At 36.0% G+C, this 22,542-nt stretch overlaps 1 protein-coding gene across 1 annotated transcript in view; it reads right to left on the bottom strand.

The window, feature by feature from the left end:
- LOC306761266 (glutamate receptor ionotropic, kainate 1-like) overlaps window positions 1-22,542 on the bottom strand; it is a gene marked incomplete at both ends in the record, with an annotated part of 31,531 nt that overhangs the window by 7,581 nt on the left and 1,408 nt on the right. The window contains 8 exons of the mRNA XM_079247389.1: window positions 5,789-5,833; window positions 6,073-6,180; window positions 8,824-8,967; window positions 9,361-9,531; window positions 9,720-9,773; window positions 10,206-10,387; window positions 11,225-11,482; window positions 11,974-12,141. Of these exons, the coding sequence (XP_079103515.1) occupies window positions 5,789-5,833; window positions 6,073-6,180; window positions 8,824-8,967; window positions 9,361-9,531; window positions 9,720-9,773; window positions 10,206-10,387; window positions 11,225-11,482; window positions 11,974-12,141 (1,130 nt within the window). The remainder of the gene's footprint in view (window positions 1-5,788; window positions 5,834-6,072; window positions 6,181-8,823; window positions 8,968-9,360; window positions 9,532-9,719; window positions 9,774-10,205; window positions 10,388-11,224; window positions 11,483-11,973; window positions 12,142-22,542) is intronic.

Here is a 22,542-nt window from a genome sequence, read left to right as displayed (position 1 = left end):
ATTTGTAGCGCCCGGAGCGCTGGCTCTGATAGATCCGCAGGTATAAATAAATGACAGGTTTCATAGTGGCCAAGAAGTGTAACTGTGCATTAGGTACCCGCAAGATTATTGAAGAGGCAGCTAGCAAGGACATCTGTTATGTTTATGTGCAGACTTTTGATGTGCTTCTGAATGTGTGTTATTACAGTGTGATATAACGCAATGTACGAAGCCTGTTTGGTGACTTCAATAAAAAAAACAAACAAACAAAAAAAAAAAGCTTGATACTAAATCGTGGCCACGAGTTATTATTGCATTGGAACAACAAAATTAACTCGTGGCCACGAGTTATTAACAACAGAATTAAGTCATGGCCACGAGTTGTTATTGTGTGGGAATGAAATAATAACTCGTGGCAGGCATCACCAATGCATGGAAAAGTGATGTATTCGTGGAGCAACTTTAATATTGACCAGGAATGTTAGTAAATAGACATTCTATTTATTTTGGATCTGTTTTATAACCATGTGGATCAAAGTTTGAAAAGAACTGCTTATTATACCATTGGAAGACATTATGAAGACAGAGACTACTTTTCTGCTGATATGTTCATTTTTGTTATAAACAGTTTCATAAATATGCTAAAACCCCCATACCCTCTGCAAAAAACAGAAAACGATAAGGTCATGCTGACATCAATGGATACGATTGTCATATTGGTATCAGTATCATTACCACTGCCAACCAAGGAGGTTATGTTTTTGCGGGTGTTTATCTGTTTGTTTGTTAGTGTTCAAGATACCTCAAAAAGTTATGGATGGATTTTCATGAAATTTTCAGGAGTTGGAAATGTAAAAAGGAAGAACTGATTTCATTTTGGTGGTGATCCGGATGACTGTTTGGATCCAGGAAATTTTTTTTTTTAAGGATTCTTTAATATTGTGCTTGGCGGCGGTTTGGACTCTCCAAATGCTTTTCTAGTATTTTCCATGTTTTGTTTTTTTTTAAAATATATATTTATAAAGCCATTATTATTATTATTAAGATAAAAGTATTTACATTTTACTGTATCAAGTTTAAGTTGTAAGAAGCTACTTTTTTTTTTTTAAATACAAACGTAAAAACAGTGTAAATAGAACAACAATTTGTTACCATATAATGGCCATTAGTTACCTTTGTTTATATTAGAGTTAAAAATATATTTTGACAGGTTTAAAAAAAAATGCCCACATCAGATTTTATCCATACTATTTATCCTGTTAATGGAGTTGTTTGTTGGTGATGTTTTAGTAAACTAAAACTCAAAGTCTTTGATTGTTGGATGCTCTTTGTGTTATTATTTTTATCTGGCCGGAGTTATCTAATAGATACTGTAATAATCTAAGAATAATTCACAGATAACAACAGGAAGAAGATGAAACTACTTGACGTGATGGTGAATACAAATTATCAGGAAAAGCATGAATGAAGAAATGTGGAGTAAGTAGGGGTCAGAGGGGGGATTGACGCAAACACAGTGTCTGAACTCCATACTGTCACAGTAAGTGGGAATGAGGCAGACGAGGCAGAATAATCCCAACAGTTATCAGATTAGACCAGGCGTCTGGCAGCTGGATTTCGCCTCCTTAAATCCCCACACTGTTTAAGAGCCAAGCAAGGGTCAGGGGAGCTCATGACTGATGCAATAAAGTTTATCGCATTAACTTATTACACTTCATTGTTAATAGAACGAAAGCAAGTGACAAGTCTTTCTCTTCTGGCATTTAATCTGTAAACAAAACGTAAAGCATTTGGGATTTTATTATAGAAACAATGGCGTGTTCTGTCAGTCACATAAGAGGATGAGTAACAGTGAACGCATCAGTGCTTCTTATTAAATAGAGTTCTGCAGTAGGTAAAGACTTACCTTTCTGCATTTTATTTTTCAGAATAGAACTGTCTGGGACTGACTGTTTCCAAAAAGGAAATTATTTAACTCTTCCTTATGTAACACCTTTCTCTGTTTTCACTGGCCCCTGGAAAATGTGCTCATTTATGACCTTGCTAAAAGCACTCTATATTGCCACTGTGGCATTGTTTGCCGAGGTCTATAAATCTGTCTTATCTCTGGATACAGCAGATGAAGAACACTGTGAGTGGGGTTAGATTTAATTAATTGAATTGTTCTCAAACTTAGAGATAACTGCATGAGTAGAGTGAAAACGATATTTTTTTTAAGCGTGTGTGTGTGCGTGCGTGCGTGCGTGTGTGTGTGTGTGTCTTTTGGTCTCAGTGAAGAGTCAAATAATGTATCTTAAGCTTTATATTGTTTAAAAGGTTTATTTTTGTGAAGGTCCTTTTTTAAAAATCACTTTTATGGTTGTTCAGTACGATGTTTTGGATGAGCCTGTAGAATAAATGCTTAAAAAAGACTATGTCAATCATATGGTCATCATCGATTGAAGCCCATACCAGGCACTTTTTCTGTTGCTAATTTATCACACACACCAAACCAGCTTCCACCAACAGTGTGTTATAAAAGCTGACAGGAATTTTTTTTTCATATACAGTGAATAAAACACTATGAATCCTAAAGCTTATCTTCAACCAGGACCAAACCACACTGGAAAACTGTTACCACGGATTGGAGGCGTACTAAGCCAGGCCAAGAAAGCTGAGGAAAAAAACAGATTTCCAGAGAAGTCAACATATTTCAGAGAAAATACATTTCTCAGGAGGCTTTCACTTTATTTAGTCTCGTCATTCCCTTCAGAGTGTATTTAACACTCCAGTGCCCAAGAACTAACACAACTGCAGTTGACTGATAATTCATTTTTCATGACCATAAAGTCAAGAGTTTATGGAATGTGCTTACCATATAATAGTATTTCCAATGAAGGAAGAGTGCTGAGGCTGAAAAGTACTAAATGAACTTAAAATTGCAGCATAAATCACTGTTTCTGTACCTTGACAGCTGCAGACTGAGTGCATAACTGAAAGACAAACTGCATAACTACAAACAAATTGACTTTGAGGAGATGAACTGCAACATTTGCCATTTATGTAATCAAATAATTACAACAAATATAAGCAAAAGCAAAGAATACTAATTTGTTCTCCTTACTTTCTTATATGAAGGTGATTTTTAAATGGCCATGTTTTAGGTAAAAAAAAACAATATAGTCTAATAATGATATAAAATTCCCCTCAAAATTCAGACACCTTACAGAAGTATTTTTTACTGAAGTAATAAATACTACAATACTTGCTATATTTGCAAAGAAAAAGAGATAACACGAAAAGGAAGGACTTGAGAGAATTGTACTCAAGTCAAGCAGCAACGTCAAAAATACCAAACCATTGCAAAAACTTTTAAAAAGTAGCATATTTAAAAAGCAATGATTTCATTTCATGTATAAACTTCTTTCCCAGCAAGCTGACCCTTGAGTATACTTGACAGTTTCCTGTAAAGTTATTGCATTACTATTAATGGTGCAACTTTAAGTGGCACACACTTCGAATATAGTCTCATGCAAAACCATGAATTAGTCACTGGGTCGTCTGGTTTAATAACAAAAAAACGCCCATGATGGTAAAGTCGAACTTATAATTATTTCCAAACACACTGAAACAGTGATTCATTTAATCGATAGAACATCTGACAAATGCCCATATACAAACCAATCTATGACAAGTATAGAGGAAAGTTCCAAAAACCATTAACCTTGGATCAAATCATTGTGACTTCAGGTGAGACAAAAAAAACCAACAACAAAAAAACAGAATATGTTTCCAGGCAAGCCAGGTGTAAGTAATTCTACTGAACAAACGTTTACAGTTGTCTTCAAAAGACCACGAGGTTGATCACAAATTAAGTCAGGTTGACTTGGAAAATTTGCTGTGCCTCACCTAAATAAAACTACTACAAGCTCATAATTTCGCCTCTGTGGATTATTAAAGGAAAATTTGATTTAAATGCCACTACAAAGACTCATGGAAGATTATCCTGTAAATACACCTTGTATTGTATAGCATTAGCTGTTATAAATCCAAAAGGAGACAGCTAAACAATGGTACTCACTGATATGTTCTGTTATGTAAGTTGTCATTAAAGTCTGGTTTATGTTAAGACCATAAGTGGTTGTGCGGAGATGGACATTTCTCCTGTATCATTATCTCTGATAATGACATTGAAGAATGCCAGCAAATCTAGCTGTCTGTTATCCGTACCATCTAGTAGTTTATCTGTAAACAGAATAATGGCTGCAGTTCTAAAGGTAAGCTAAAAAGCTTTGTAGACAGCAGTGGACCAAATTAATGTGCAAGTAAATGAACAAAAACTATAAATATGACAGCGCTCATCTAACAGCAGCTTGCGAAGGAAAAGATAATGTAGTAGAAATGTAGCTAAAGCATGTTGTCACCAACACCTGCAAAAAATAATTCAGTTGCAGGAGGTGCATCTTAATAGTGCAATGAGAAAGAGAACCTTGAAGAAACTGAACATGGAAATCCAGAAAACTGCTAATAGAAGTAGGTCGTTTCAATGTACAATGTAGTTTTAGTAATACAAATTAGGGCTGCATGGTGGCGTGGTGGTTAGCACTGTGGCCTCACAGCGAGAAAGTCGCTGGTATAATCCTCAGCTAGGGGGGATGAATGGTGGGAAGTTTGCATGTTCTCCCCGTGTAAGTGTAGGGGTGTCCAAAGTTGGTTCTTAAGGGATGCTGTCGATGTATTCTTCTTTCAACAGACTCGGCTTACATTAAATGGAGCCAACAGCTAATGAAGTTCTGCACAATAACTGATTAATAAGAGTCAGGCGTGTTGAAGCAGGGATGAATGGAAAACAAGTGGGATTGTGGCCCTCGAGGACTGGAGATGGACACCCCTGAACTAAGTTAACTGAAAGATACAAAATTTAATAGTCATTATGTTCAACTTAAAGCTAAAAAACTAGATAAAAAAAACCTCTGTATGTGAAAATGATTTGCTGATTTGATTAGCAAGGTTTCTCTTGAACACAGTTTAGCTTGGGCTAGAGCAGTCTAGCAGCACAGAATAAATCTCCATGGTGTTTTTCTGCCTTTGCTTATCAAAGATAAGTTCAGCCAGGTCGTAGAGTAATTTCTCTCTCAGTATTGTAAAATGACCCTCTGGTCTTTTAGTAGCTGGTCTTCATGCTCATATCACCTTTAGTTGTCACTATCTGACACAATATAATATAATATAATATAATATAATATAATATAATATAATATAATATAATATAATATAATATAATATAATATAATATAATATAATATAATATAATATAATATAATATAATATAATATAATACAAATTTCCTGCTTAAATTTGATGAAAATATGATAGCATTTTAACAGCTAAGGACATCCAGCAAAGGACCTCATTCACTTTCTGCAAAAGTGAAGGATCTGTAGAATATATTTTCTTATTACTTATTTGCTTTATTTTCCATTGTTAACTAAAGAAAGCAGTTGTGGAAATTAAATGATATTACAATGAGTAAAAGTAAATGACTTATTCTCCCTTCCATAGGTAATGCTTTGTCTACTAAAACAAAATCATTTGTTTTCTTAAGCTGCTAACATAAAAAAAGGTTTGACATGTGTCAGACCACTCAGAGTTTGTACCCAAAGAGGAGGAAAACTGAAATGTCAAATATGGCATTGCTGTACACAAACTCAGTGAAGAGTAACAAACTTGACAAGGCAGATAGCAGGGAGGTGCGTGGCATGTGGAATGAGTATACGGGGAGGACGGGCAAACAACAGAGGATTCTACCAAACAGGGCACTGGAACAAACCTTAATCCACCGTTTCGTGAGGCGACTTGCACCTTCCACAATACCCTTTTGAAATTTTCAAGAAGGCAACATGAAGCACAGACAGCATGAAAAGAAAAACAGTCAGTTGTTGAAGCATTAATATTATGTGTGACAGGGCAAATTTAAACATAATAAATGAGTGGATGGATCATTAAAAACAACATATTTACAGTGTCCCCCCTCTCTTTGTCATACACATGTGAATTGGTCAGGCTGGCTCTGGAAAGCTGCAGCCAAGTGGTGTAACTGGCTTCTGTACTTACTCTAGAAGTGCCGTCCTCTTGGAGGCTGATGATGTCCAAATCAAAGTTTCTCCTCAGGCCATCTGTCTTATTAAGAACAATGTGCCCTGTCAGTCCATCCCACTGTGCCTACAAAAAAGGCACATGCAGAGAAAGAGTATCAAGGGAAAAACCATTTGAGGTCTTTGAATGTGCAGAGATGCGCTAAAGTAGCTTGAAAAAAGGCTCCCAAAAGGAGAAAGGATGTTTTTTCAATGTTGACACACAGCTGAAAGACTTGCTGGATTGCATCAGGTGAATGCAAAAAATTGAATCCAGGTACCACTGAGGCACAGTCTGAAATGCATCCACAGTGCATGTTTACACTGTCTTCACACGACAGATACTCACATGTTCCCCATTTGTAAATCAGTTCATGTTCATATAGCTAATTTGCTCTGGGATAACTCTGTTACTGATAACTCTTACTCATAATTATACATGACCCTTTTAACCAAAAATCCTTTCATAAAGTTTTCTCTAAACATTCCTGGCATTTCAATTTCTTCACAAAATCAAAAAGTGATTCAACATTTTCCTTTGTCCTCTATTGTTCTATCCACACATTGGATCTATTTTCCTGCTTGATAACATTAATTTAATTTCAGAATTTACTGTGAGCATCTCATGCCCTTGAAGTGATGTTGTGTATGCTGGAAGCCTGCATACAAAGTTGTAAGGACCCGCAAACAGCACCACTCTTCTTAAATCCCGTTATTACTACTTTACACAATACCTGCTCAAATAAAAACAGAATAAATAATTACAAAAAAAAAAACCAAACAAAAAAACACTTATAGCAACATTTAAGAGTATGGCAAATTCATATTATCAGCAAATGAACTAATAAAATATACCGCTTGTGACTTAAAAAGGAGTTTATTCTGGCGGATCTTGGACCAAACTATTGCAAACTTACTCCCAATCTTCTATAACTTTGAGTGCCGAAACATATGAAATACAGTGATGAGAATGTGAGAATTGGAAGTTTTACACTGCCAGTAATTTAGCTTTATTTCACCAATCCATAAAAACTCAGCAAATCCAGAAAACCAACAATAAAGTGAAACCTGACTTAGAGTCCTGTACAGCTTTAGAGAACCTGAAGCAAGTCTGACTCAGGTCTTAACATCATGGAAAAAAAGTTCAGCTGTAGAAAGATGGATGTTTATTTATTGTGAACTGCACTCATATGCACAACAACTCACAATGCAGCAGCTCCGTTTACTGTTCAATGTGTGTGAATGTTGAATCAAGGCATGTTTCCAATTTAACAGACCTGACAGATATTAAACTGATGATACATAGTTACACTTGTAATGACATGGGTTATCACTTTCTTCGCCTGTTTTAGTTGAGAAAGAGCAGCGGTGCATGAATGTCTGCATTGACGTGTGGGAGAAAGGTGGTTGTGTTTGGGATTTTTGGAGTGTGTGATTCAGGTATCATTTTATTCTGCCTTCAGAATAAATATTTGGATGTGCTTCTTTGCTGATAAAGATCAGTAGTAAAGATAAATAAAGATAAATAAAGATCAGAGGGGCTGTCATGGAAAAAAAAAAAGTTCTGCTCAACATACCTGATGAATGTTCATCTGTACAGAATTTTGAATAATCAGGTTTCTCATTTTCTTTGAACACATCCTCTTTAAAAATTATCAAAAACCAGGTTAAAGCTTAAAATGAGGACACAAATTTGCTATCCTAATTTGGCGTGCATGTCCCCACCTTCCACTGACTTACACTGAGGAAAAACTGATATTCATGAACTTGCTTGGAGTAAGATTTCCACCTTTTTCAAAGACACTTTTAACCTGCATAAGTAGAATAAGTTATATGCTAAAAATGAGGCAACAGTATTGGAAAAGAAAAGACAAACTAACAGCAGCAGTCTGACAATAATTTTTCTTGGTGATGAATAATAACTAAATATCTAAATGGCAAAAGAGTATCCACCTATAGAAAAAATATAAATCAGTTAATTCCATTCACAGAAACACAATGAATATTGTGATTAACGATAACTAGAGGACAGAGAGGGGACACAGGTTGTGTTGTCCGAGATGTCAGATGAAAACTCTCTGTTTTCTACACACTACTGTCAGAAATGGAGTGTTACCTGAGCTATATCAGCAGCTCTCACAATCAAACAGGCTATAATGAAGTGATGACTAGTTCATGAGGACAAATGCTTCAAAGGACAGACAGTAGCAAACAAAACTAAAAGCTAAAGAGGAGAGAGAGACACACTGATGTAAAGAAAATGAGCAGGGCACAAAGAGGGAAATGTAGTGAGGGGAAGGAGAGATAATGTTCCCTCTCCATGGCAAGCAACAATCTCAGCTGGATTTAAGACTTAAGAGATCAAAAGATTCATGCATCAAAGGCCCCATTTCTGTCTGTAGGCATCCAGTCTGACAGTAAGGCTGGGCCACATGCTTTTAACTTATAAGTACATAAATGCTGTGTATTTTCTTGTCAAGCACTCTCTGGGGAAAAGCACCGTCTGTAGGAGAGGAGCTAGAAAATATTATATCACACAACATGACCCGAGATGACATTTTGCTAATTTTCAAAACCAAAACTGAGCGATTAAAAGGGCAAATAATCTTGTGCTCGTGAAGTTCTTTGAAAATATGCTGAAAGACACCAATAAAAGTGCTTAGCAATGCAAAGGCATAACAGGTACTGGTGATGGTGCAGCTCTCTTAGCTGCTTGCGATTTGACGCTTACCTCTTTGAACAGGTTCATGAAACGAGGTCCAAAACGCCAAGGTTTGTGGCGGTGACACTGCAGGGAGCTGACGGTCATCTGAGTGGCTCGCTGGGATGCAACAGCAACCATGTACACCGCATCATACATCAAGGCTGCATCTGTCTGCAGAGGAAGCAGAAAACACAAAACCTGAGTGTAAAAGTAAACTACAGAGTCAAGAAAATGTGTCTTGCAGATGTAAATGAGATGAGAATAATCTGTTATTAATTGTAGGAAGTGTTCTGATAAAGGAGTAAACAGGCTTTAGTGTAAATTTGTTCAATCATTCATTCAACAGTTTAATCCAATTCAGGGTTGTGGGAAAGCTGGAGTCTATCCCAGCGATTAGCTGGTGAGAGGCAGGGTACACCCTGGACAGGTCACCAGTCCATCACAGTATAGTGTAAATGTAATGATGAAATAAATATAAGTGGAATACAGTGTTTACATTATACTTAAGTAGCACATGCATTTGCCTCAGTGCAGCTGCATTTCTTTGACCAGTACAAGGCTTACAGTCATGATTCCATCTATTAGGCCACTGTCTTGTTTGGGACCCTGCATTCTGTCCGTGGCCCACTTGTCCATCGTGGAAGCCACCCTTGGGTCGTCGAAATTAAGCAGTCGGAATCCTGTCATGTTGACCCCGCTATAGCGGTAAGGCTCCAGATCTAATGCAAATAAATCCTGAATGAGGAAAGAGGAGATGGAAATGAGGAATAGGACGGGATATGTTTTAGATTAATGTGTAGTTGTGACAGTTCAGGCAGGATGCAATTTTTTCAGTGACAATCAAAACTTTTTTAACATTCCCTGTAAATTCCAGCCAGAAGCGGAGCAAATGATTACACAAGTTTACCATTTTTCTCACTCACCAATGTTGTGAAGAAGAAATGATAGTATTCTGTCATCATTCCCATTGATGAAAGCTGCAAGATCAGAAAAAATAAAATGTTGGGCCACAACACAACAACACAGGTGATAAACAATAAACCCAAAACCATTTTTACTATACAAGATTTTCTTACTTGTTCCACTCATTACTCACACTGAACTCAATCAATACAATGATGGGCAACATTTTAGACTCTTCAGATTAATCATTAAATCATCAGCACATTGGTCTCTGTCCAAATAGCAGCACTTGTATGAATTGGACATTAAACTCTGAACCCTTTAAAACTGTAACGATAAATGTTATATCATTCTGCGGAATGACAGAAACATTTGCTAATAATCACAGAACAATGGATGTCTGAGTGAACAAACTAAGCAGGTTTCATGTGATTTTTTTTAAAACACAAAGGACAATGTCATGAAAAGAGTAATTGGACTTGGTGTGAAACAATGCCTGCACAGACCTGTTTTAGGAGTTCTGACGCTGTGCGATAGGAGCAGTCAAAAATAATGAAAAACTCTTTGTCTTTTTTCAGTTCCTTAAGCAATGGTCGGGCGTCTTGGTTACTTGGGCTGAGCTGCCGGATCTTGATCTTCAGGTTTAACTTTGCGGGTGCCTTGATCAACTCCTGCATCCGCATTAGACCTTCAAAACAAACAAACACACACACACACACACACACACACACACAAAACTGAGCTTTTTTGTTTTCGAGGCAGTAGTCTCACCTCTGCTGGGTTACCCACCACTGTGTTGCTGTAAACGCATATATGAGCACAGCAGTGTATGTATGTGCATGAGTTTGCCAACATGACATTTTAGAAAAATGCATTTCTAATCGAAAATTACAGGTTAAAAAAAAATCAATAAACAATGACCTTTGAATTTCGTATTCTTGGGTTGTGACAGCAAGTGTGTGAAAAAAACCCAACAGGATTTGAGGCCATCTGTGTTCTGGTTTGGCTTTCTGTAATATGAAGTCAGAGGGCAGAAGTGTTGGCAGCTGTTTCATGTGAGGAACTGGCGCCCTGTCATAGATTGGGTTCACTGGCCAACACAAAAGAGTTGGACAGAATTATATCTTGTAATTACAAGCATGACATATCTATGTATTGGAAAGTCCAGAAACAGAAGGCAGACATTTTTTAACCTCTTTCCCTTTCATTTGACTGCTTTTAAATGTCAAACAATCTTAAGGTTCCACACCAGCAGTGCATTTAAAAATATTATCAATGATAAAATACTGTCCTCAAAATTAATAATGTAAATTTTAGAAGGAAAATAATTGTAACAGTTCAATATAACTTTGCTTGACATTAGACCTTTAGTAAAATTCTGACTTATCTGTGCTTTTATCATCTGACGCGTCATACGCGTTGCACTGTAATTCAGGGCATAAAGGCTTGTTGCACATTTAAACATCTGTGAATCATATTTTATAAGTTACAGTGGCAGTTTGATCACACAATCAATGGGTCCTACCTGTGCTGTCTTCATAGATCACAGTTAGTTTCCTCCATTTGAAGAAAGTGACTACGTCCAGGATGGCCCTGGCGATTGCAGTGTACTCGGGATACAGGTTGATGAAAAACGTGTCTTTGTTGTCCACTGACGGGTGCTTCCAGCGAGTCTGTATGTGAGGTACTTCCAAGGCATTGCAAATGGACTGAACCGCGCTCACTGATGAGCTGTGTGAGGGGCCAAACACAGCAACCACCCCAAGAGCCAACTGGTCACACACTGGTGGAAAGGAGTAGTACAATGTCAGGTGGGGGAACATGAGTTAGGTCACTAAATATGAAAGATTCCTTTCCAACTAAATGTCACTTGAAGCCTGATTTATTTTCTGTTGAAAGAAGTTAAATTACATTTGTGCCCAAACTTAGAAGGAATACTATGGGGTGAAGGAATTGAAGCAATGTACTAAACTATACACTTGTACTAGTCTAATATATACTATGTAAAAGACTAAGATGTAAATAGAACACCAGGGAGAGGTTGCTCTATGTACGTATTTCAAAACATGTCTGGTGATACAATAAAATAAAATCAAAAACAATCAACTTAAAATTTTTAATAACACTCATCAAAAGAGAAATAGAAAACTTGAATTGACTTGGTCTTGAAGTGTAACTTTGTCTATAAAGTGCACTGGGATGACTCGTTGGGAAATATCTTCACATAGGTGAAATTGAATAGAATTAAATTGTTGGTTCATCTTTATTTCCTACCTCTCCTGGAGGCCTCAAAGCCATCAAAGACATTGATCCTCTGGATGTCGTAGGTGAGAGTTATGTTGGGCATCAGGGTCTTGTTGCGGTTTATGTTATTGACAGCAAACTTGAAAGCCAACTCATCCATGCTCACTAATTCACTCTCTCTGGTCTCAAAAATTCCACCTGCAGAAAAACAAAAGCACTAGGTCAAAATGAGGAAAGCATAAAAGAACATACACATTTAGTTTGAGTATTCTGCCTCAACAATGAGTGCTATGACAAATTAGATTTTATTTCTGTCAAGAGATGTGAATGTAATATATTTTTTATAATAAAAGGCTTAATGATAATATGCTAATAATTAGTCTAATCTGAAATACAACAAATAAAATGCAATATGGCAGACATGAGGATGGCATGTGTTAGCCAAATAAACAGCTCACTGATAAATTCCTGTAAATCCAAAACTGTATTTTATAATACCTTATACTTTATACTTTACTGCAGGTAAATGAATAAGTAGCTATAAAACTATTTTGAAATTGCCAGGTGATTAAATCTCTCTGCTGACTGTTTAATGTAGTCAACTAAGGCCTCATTAATACAGTCTCCATTTTCTATAACATTCTACCTTTGATCTAAGAATTTTAATAAGTCATTGATAAGGGGCTTCATTCATCAGGGGTGCAGTATAAGAGTTACTAATATTTAATATTAACAGTAATAATTAATAAATGATCTGTCAGTCCAAACAGTGTAAAGAATTGATCATATCCAGGCAACATTAAAATTAGAAAGGAAAGGCCTACGAAAATTAGTCAAGATGTAACAAAACTTAACTTCATATATGCTGGTATCACACTATAAAAAGGAAAAATTACTGTCAACAATTATTGAGGTTTATAAACATTTAATGAATAAATCAGTTAATTAAATGATTACTTAAGTGCAATTATCAACCTTTTTGCTATGCACTGTTTCCATATCTAATCATCAATTAGACTGCATATGAAATAAATCAACCATACAAATAATTTTTAATGAAGCAGCAAAAGATATTGGTTTAAAGATGACAGGATACATCTAACATCACTGTTAATAATGCTAGCTATTCAAAACTCCAGACATTCATTTATCCTTGTTAAACAGTGTACTAGCAAATTAGCTCTAAGTGCTTGTGAATGTGTATCTCTGGATCCCATATTAGATTTTAATTATTACAAAAATCTTAAAATATACCTGAACAAAAATAGATTATAATAAACAGAAAAGTACCACAAATGTTATCTGCAGCCTGACTGAAGTCCAGTTGTTTTTTTTTCCTTATAACAGAACATATGAAGAAAAGTTAATTTGGAAAGTTCCAGTTTCCACATAAGCCTGCATACATATATTGTACTGCCTCTAAAAGAGAGTGCAGGGTTTAGATTTAAGATGCAAAGCAAGTTTTTCATCCCCTTCCTGATTTTGCAGTGTTGGGACAAATTGCTGCATGAACCAGCTGTCAGCACTCTTTATAGCAACAATGCTGTTCAGGCTGACTTGTGGAATTGCCCTTAAACTCCTCATCAGCATCCTGCCATCATGCTACAAAGGATGTAAAGTGAGCATCCACAAAGACCAGATGAAAAGGAAGCAGCATAATTGCTCTTAAAAATGCCAAAGGGCAGAAAATATCTTTTTAAATAGACTTTTACCGGCTTCGGTTCAAATAGGTTTTTTTTGTAAAGACAAGTTAAAGCTTACAAGTCCAAACAGGAATGAAAAAAAAACCCAAAAAACAATAATTGGACACACAACAACATACAATACACAACACTTAGGTCTCACAAAGTTTTTTGCTCTATTTAAAATACTGTGTAAGTTTTTCCAGTAGTCGACTAAATGCTTCCTATCTTTTGCCACACTGCTGCTTACAAGTGAACAAATGACAAAAGTGATTTCCCTGCTTAACAACTTGGTGCTCCCTCTCTGATCCACCTGGAATGAAGTGCTGCTGACAGCACTGCAAAAAATGCTGAACAGTGCCAATGTAATCCGATTTTATCAGCTTTGAATGGTATCATTCAGTTTAACTCAGTTACTTAGACAGAACAGTTTTGGACACAAATGCAGCCAACAACAAGAGTGTGAGTACCAAACCGGGCATTCATTATGTTCAAGGGAAGTTGGCACAAAGCTTTAACATCTTAGGAAAAACAAGGTACAAACTAAACCTGAAAGCTTTGTATACTGTTTCGTATAGATTAATTTTATCATACATGAGCTATTGAGTAGAGAAGTGGGAAAATACATACAAAAGCAAACAAAACATACAATACAGGAAAGAGCCATCGGATTGATAAATAATGCAGGTTATAGAGACTATACAAATGAGCTCTTTTTAGAAATAGAGGCTCTAAAATTTCCAGATTTGATTCAATTTTAAACAGCCCAAAAATATTCAGAGCCAAAAATAATTTATTTCCAAATAATACAGAGAATTTATTTTCAGTAAGAGGGGGTTGTGGTTGAAGAGGAAAGCTGAATTTAAAAATGCAGCATTTCAAGACAACTTAAAATACGTGTGTAACAGTGTCAGGGGTGAGATTATGGGACAGTTTAACTGATCAATAAAATGCAAATTTAACACATTTAACTGTGTAAGAGAAGGTATAAATGCAGATGTTGATGTGAGTTTTGGAAGCCAGAAATATTTTGTGGAAATATTTACTTTTTTATTTTTTTATTGTGAAGTGGAAAATTTGAGTAACCTAATAGAGTTGGAGCCTTACAATGTATAGTAGAAATGGAGTAAGGTCATATAAGTTTATACTTCTGCCTATATACTCCTGTTCAGACATGAAATGCGAAGATGTAAATATTGTAAATGAAAGAGCATGTTTGAAATAAACTTTAAAGTTAAATTAAATTAAATTAAATTAAATTAATGAAATCAAACCATTAAAACATATTATTTCATTACTTAATATTTATGCTACAATAAGACGCACATAGCACAGCCTTTGTGTAACACATGATTAAACTGCATTTGAAAAAGCAACCAAATCGCTTTTTATGTAATATGTATTCAACATGCGTATTTTCATTTTGACTTGCATCAAAGAGTGATGGGATTGGCATTGCAACATGGTCCATGCAAGACGAGTTTAGTTGTATAGGACGTTTAATGTATCAAAGAGCTTGACATAAAAGCATCATAAGGAATCATAATTCCTTATTAATTCCACCTGTTGTTTTTAACCCAATGCTGTTTTCCAGTAAAATTAAAGTAGAAGCATAGGAAAAGATAACAGGAGATCAATATTTTTACTGTCTGACTACACCCCAACGCCTCTCCCTCTTTCTCTCCTCTCTTCAGCAGGAGTCATGGACATAATTTCGTTGCACTCTCTCCAAGCCTCTCCAGGGGGACATCACACCCCTTCTTTTGCACTTCAAGACATCCTAATCTCAACTTGCTCCCCTAAGCCTCCAGGACTGACATGGTCTGCCAGTAGCCACCTATCCCTCTCTGTCTGTCTCTTGCAGCAGCTACACAAAGCTTGCATGAGACTCCTTCAGTCAAAGCAATGAGGTAAGTGTAGGCTAAAATTTCTCCCAGGAGAGATGACACGGTTGTTAGATTTCCAAGGACAGCAAAGAAGGACCACTTTCCTTTTTCAAGAGCGCACAAGGACTCACAGCAAAGACTGAGCAGTAACTGGATGCCATCCTATCTCCAGCCCTGTTTTCAAACACCAAGCTGCTTCCCAGGGATTTCTTTTTCTGTGGGGGGAACAGAGTCTGGCTCTTGCTTCTCACTTACCTGACCACCAGACTCAAGTACTAACAGCAGACAACTAGATCAGTTACTTGGATATAACAGTGAGCTACAAAGTTTGTTTATAATATTTCTACAAGCACAGTGGCTCACATTTAAAGCTGAATACTGACCCATAAATGTACCTGAAGTTCCAGTTGCATATTTGTGCAAAGCCAACTGCCTCCTCTTGTCAATAGAAAAAATTAACTCAGGGCTTCCTTTGAGTCAGAAATATGGTCATTTCTGGCTCCATGAAATTAATGACAATAAATTCCAAACTCAACTCTTTAAATCAAAAAAACCACAAGCATCCACATAATGTAATTATATAGTCACGTTTCCTCTTACTTACTCCTTTCTTTCTCTTAATGCCTTAAATGAACTTGCTGGCAGTGTTGACAACAATTTCTGATAGGATGTAATTAAACAGCAAATAAAGGTGGTTATGTGTCATTGCTTTACATATTCATTCTGCTCCAAAGCCAACCATGTGTATTTATCTTCCTCCCTCTCGTGGAGGACAATGTGTCTCTTTTTTATATTGTAGCTTTAATTTGTTCTAAAAGTATCTAGATTTATCCCAACATACGTTGAAACAAAAAACAAAGTGAGTGTGTGTGAGAGGGGCTGAGAAGGTCTGGAAAATAGCTCAATCTAGCAACAAATCTGCCAAGCTGACTGATTTCTGGTTGTGACCTAATTAAATAAAGCTTAACATTTATTTCAAGTGATCAGAGCATTTCATCAAATAATAAAGCCCCACTTGAGTTTTGGCAGTTTTTGTGTCATTTTTGCGCTTTTGGTACCCCCTACAGATGGAAGATCACTGAATCTGCTGTAAACTGGGGAGGGACAAGCTATGGAAATGTTACAGGAACTGTCAATAATAAGAGGGCATATTCTTTAATGTATGTGTAAAAAATGAAGTTGTTCTGGCAGTGAAATTTCCTTACAACATTTGCTTTTACATTTTTACACTTTTGAAGCATCTGAATGGAGCAACTGTGTGAAACCAATACATGAGTAAAGTGATTCACATTCTATTTTGTCTTTGTAACCTACTTAGTAGTCGCTGAATAACAACAAGGATCAACAGGTTACCGTTGAAAGGTTTTGATAGCTGTGATACAGAGCACTAATGTAAATTTTTAGACTAAATTAACATGCTTTAGTATTTTGAATATACTGAAACAAAGGACTGAAGCTGTGGAATCACCCACAAGTGTAATTTCAGGTGAGAAAACTAATTTCTGAATTGTGTTATCTAAGCTCCTGGAAGCTCATGGGCAGTTTCATACCTGGAGATGTGAAAAACCGAGCAGCAATACAATGAACTGCAAGCAGCAGGATCACATCCTCACATGCCTGCTCATGTTGGGAAGTGCTGTTCACAACAAAATAGCCATAACATAGCATGCAGGGGAGAAAACATAGTGATTTTCTATATCCTTGGTAACACCAGTTAAGATCTTGGACATGAAAATAAATCAACTGGATCCTGGCCACAGCTGCGACATGGAGGGTTGCCAATTTGAGCACTCAAAGTCACTTATCTGTGAATCTCTAACTGGTCTGCCTTTATGCATTAACACAAAATACAAACTCAAATAAAAGATTTATCAAAAACACAAAGGAAGAGATTTATTTGCTGGTCACAAATGTCACAGCGGCTGGTTGGTAATAAAAAAAAATAAAAACGACCCATTAGTCAGTTAATAAAAACATAACTTCATCAGCAGTCACTGATCAGCAGGCTACATGTCAGAAAACTGTGCTGTAAAAAAAAAATCTGACATGTAGTTCAGCATGATGGATGAATGGTGTGTTTTTCCCTTCAGTCAAAGGTAAATAAAAAGCTAAAATACCATCCTGAGCTTTGTGCCAACCTGTCACGCAGACCTGATCAATCTCTTGAACATGAAGACAAAGATGTTTGGGCCTGCTTGTATGCACAGAGATTTTCTCCCCATCCATCTTTCACTTTGCTATTTAATTACAAATAATTATGTTTTGCATTAGTCATTTGTCATGCCCTCTTGTGAAGCAGCTTCAGCTCTACTGAGGTTTGTGACTGCTGCAGTGAGATTTAAAATAAAACTTCTTTTTTTTTTTTTTAAATCAAATGAAGCGATGTACCTCAAAGCACTAAAAGCTTTTTTGAGCCACCAAGTAATGAGAAACAATTTGCCACAGGAAGCCACATCTATCTGCCATAAAACAGCATTATAAATGGATGCTAAAAGTTCTCCAAATCTCTCAGGACTTCATGAATGCCTTTTAACATAAGTCTATGATTTGCATGTAGCTAATATCTGCAGATAATTCATGTACACAGAAAATACACACTGGTGCATCAAAGCAAGCTGACAAAGGCAGATTATAATTATTCTAATCATATCTATTTAGCACAAAGTAATTAGTACTATTAGTATTACTATTTTTATTTCTAGCATTTTTATCATATTTCTGAAGAATGGCATGTGTACAGAGAAGACCAGGACCTTTGTCATTTGTAGTTTGCTGAGTTACTGACAAGATTTCGAATATCTGATTTTAGATCAAAAAGACTTGACCTGCAGAAAGACATGAGCTGATCTGCTAGAATAAAGATTTCTGTGACACATTTGTAGTAGCCAAGGAGAATACAAAATGTGAATTAGGAATATATGATGAGAACTTTTAGGTTGTGGGGAAAAAAAATGTGCCATTGCTGTACCGTAGCAGGACATTAAACATTAAAGGGTGACAATGTATTGTTTAATTAAGCTTTCAGTTACATATTATCACATCAAACTTTGTTTTTCACATTTTTCACTTGCTATTCAGGTGATGATAAGAAATATTTACACTGCACAAACACTTTTATCTTGCTGCAACTCAGACAAAATCAATGAGGTTCAGTCAGACACAGAAATGTGAGTCCCACCAAATAGTACGGAAAAATCAAGAAGACTTGTGGTAAATCCTAGCAGTTATGTTGTTATTTGAAAAGTATGAGCCAAAAACAGTTCATGAAAATTAATGTAACAAGCATCGATCTAATTTAAATAAAATTTTGCTCTTATGTAATTGGAAGACAAGGTGAAAAATGTCACAAGGGAAATAAAGCCTGAGGAGAAAGAGTACAAAGAACAAAACAAAATACATCTAAAATTATGAGCAAAGGCAAAAGAAGAAGGATGAAAAGCAATTTGGCCTTGCTTTATTCTTAATGTGCTTTTTCAATATTCTATGTGTTTCATTGAAAAATCAAAACTAATAATAATTTGACACTTAAACACAGTTGACATGAATAAAACATTACACTTCAGACTCCCACAGAAATGGCAGAAGAAAAATTAGCTCGTTACTGTCAAATTTGTCATTATAACATTCACAGTTCTCTTACAAAATCCATTCAGCTTCCCAAATAATTTCTTAAGAGTTCACAAATCCAACATATTCAGGTACAACCAACAAGCAACAAGCAAGAAAGGTATGGATAGAAGTGACGTGGCTTCACCAGTCTCTCTGATTTCTATCAGTGCATCACAAAAAAGTCTCATGAGACCACAGAATCAATATATACTAATAAATAAGGCCATTCATGTAATTCCATTACAGCCTTCAGCTTTCTTTTCTTCTCTCAGCCAAAGTCTTGGTTTCATGCCAGAATGATGAACGTCCATGTCACTAAGGCAACCAGTTCTACAGAATAACTGCATATATGTCCCCACAAAAGTGTGACCAGTTTTCAAAACACTGGTAGTTTTGCTATTAAAGACTCATTTGTATTCCTAATAGCGACTCATTTGGAATAAAAATCAAGTAAACAAATAACATTTCATTTGTTACGCTTTTTGCAAATGTATCTGATGGCAGAAAACACCCCAGGTCAAGCTTTGCAGATCTGTAGTTCTTCATATGTGCATGCGCACACACGTGTCTACGTATGCAAATTTTTTTCAAGTTGTGAATTTCTGGACTTATGTCGCTCAAAGGATCTAAGCTGAACTACCGAAGCTGAACGGATTGGTCTTAAACGGCCCTGAATATTAATATGTGACCCAGAGCTAAACCTCACATCATAAATCCTCTTCATGTGCAGCTGGACTTCACTACAAATGAGCAAATGCTGTTCATGCTTAGAAGATATCTAACACATAAACCAGCACACATGAAGATGGTGTGGATTATATTCAAAATTAAACTTTTCAATTCCAGATGGCAAAATATTTCATATTTATAGTAGTTTAATAGAAAGACATAAGCTCTCTACAGATTATCAGTATTGACGGAGACAAAGTTATAAAAGCAAAAGCGTTCATCTAATGCATTTGCTTATTCTAAAAACTGAATGTCAGAATCAGCTTTGTAGTTAAATGACTATACAAAACAGTAAAATGTAAGAAGGCCTGATGTGTTAAGGCCAACTCAAAAAAGCATAAACTTCTTTATTATTCTATTATAAATGATAAATTGTAGCTCAAATATGTGTGTTATTGTCTTGCCAGTTTTCTAGCACTGCTGTCCAGCTCCTTTCTCTCGTCCATGTATTGTCACTTTGGATCCACAAGGACCAAAATGCTCACAGCCTGCTGCCACGCGCATGGCTTCAAACACAATTTATAAACCAGTGGGTGACATCACACTGACTTTCATTTAAACAGTCTGTGAATATAAAGCAGATCTGCAGGTAAAAATTCTTAAGGTTGATGTGTTTTACTTTTTCTAAAAGCTCCTTAGACTTGCCATTTACTTTAATGCCTGTTTTACCTACATTTTCCTATTCATTTTTTTACATTTCAGACTTTTTCTTTGCAGACTGATATGAAATATTTACCACCAGCAATGGTTTTTGTTGTAATCTACTCTACTGATCATGCCAGACCATAACTAGTTTGGAAGCCAGCTGAGCTCAACATGACACATATATGTTTGCTGTAGAGCAACATTAGATAGAACAGAGTGGACTTTTAAGTAAAGCTGGAGACCATTTGTGTCTAAGTGGGACTTAATTTGCAGTTTCCTGTGGTACTAACACCATGTACTGTCACATTATGTTTTGTACATATTGAATATTCTGGCTAGGGCTGTGACGATATGCTTTTGTCCCGATTCGATTCGATTCCGATTTTTTTTGGGTGCCGATTCGATTTAAATTGTGATTCTCAGAATTCTTCAATATTGATGATTTTTGTAATTAAAAACTTTTTTTAAATTTTTTTTTTTTTAATAAAACTTCTTTTTGCTAGTAATTTTTCTTGATTTCAGTCAGGAAAAAACAACACAGTAGCCAGATCATTATTCTGCTGCTATAATGTCCAAGAAGATAAATAAAAAGATCAATAAAACCAATGAAAATTACAAAAATTTTATAGTGGATTAATTTTATTTATTTGAAAAAAAAAAAAGATTTTTTTAACTAAAAAATTTATTTTAAAATTGTGAAGAAAAAAATCCCGATTTCCCATTTTTCATTTCGATTTTCCCAACCCTAATTCTGGCATGTGAAAAGTGTTCCTAATCCCAACCAATGTAGAGCCTTTGTGCGAACCTCCCTTTACTAGTTTAAAATAGGTGACACAAACTCCCAATTAAATTAGACACTGAGATTCAAACTGTCCTTTTCTTCTCTGGCCTGATTCAAAGTTTAAAAGATGTTCAAATAATGAACACAATGTTCAGCACTCACCAGCCTCATCTTGTCTAATAAAATATCGGTGCAGCTCTCTGACTCCTTTTACCTCCACCACTAGGCTGATGAGAAAAATTGTTTGAGCGAAAATGACCTCAACATTAATGTATGTTACCCAGAAGAGAACACTGGAAAAAAGATCAATAATATGTTGGTCTTTTGTGGTTCACTGTCAAACAAACCATCAGATGGCACAAGATGCTAAAAGCTCAGTACATGGTTGTAGTTGCACTTATTTTACTATTTCATAAAACAGCTTCTTAAAATGTGAGAGATTTAACTGTGAATACAGAATCAAAAATGGTGCCCACGGAAGATGATTCATCAATACAGCTGAGAGCTTGAACCGCTAGCTCAGAGGGAAATTTTAACTTTAATCTTTGGAGTGATTTCGGAGTATTTTAAATGCATTACTACGTACCCGTCCACTTTCAATAAGTCACTTTTCTGGTATAATTATGGAAACTCATATCATTAAAAAACTAAAAAAAAAGGCTGCTTTATTCCTTGAACATCATGAAAGGGAAACATTTAAGAGTTAAATATAACTGGAAAGTGATTATCTGGTCCTCATCAGGTCTTAAATTAGGTAAGTACGACCGCAGACCTTGTGATTATTTACTGAACAAAAAGAATACAGAAGCAGGCTTTGATAAACTTAGTAGACCGCATGAATGAATAGCTTGTAGAACACCCTTTAGCAGCAATCACTTGAAGGCTGTATGACGTCTCTCTCAGTCTCACAAAATATTCTAAAAATAAAAATTTACAAAATTGCTTCAGCTCATTGAGGTTAAAGCAATTCTTTAAGCAAGGTCCTCTGAAGAGTCTAACCAGGTTATAGTCTAGACCAGGACTAATAAATGTTGTCCCACAAAGGCCACAGTCCCTCAGGTTAAAAATGTATCCATGCTTTCACACAAATACTCAGATTAAAAGAATCCAACAGACTGTGAGCATGAGCACAGTCTGGTGTGTTGGAGCAGGGATACATTGAAAACCTGCACTGTGTCCTTCATGGGATCAAGCTGAATAGCCCTGGTGTAGACTTTTACTGGGTCATTCCAACACAACAATGATTTTCTTAGCCAGCTGTTTTGTT

The sequence above is a fragment of the Telmatherina bonti genome (assembly GCF_933228915.1).
Source record: "Telmatherina bonti genome assembly, chromosome: 10".
Taxonomy (NCBI): domain Eukaryota; kingdom Metazoa; phylum Chordata; class Actinopteri; order Atheriniformes; family Telmatherinidae; genus Telmatherina; species Telmatherina bonti.
The sequence above is the reverse complement of the archived record's forward strand: the minus strand, read 5'-3'. Positions and strand labels throughout refer to the sequence as shown.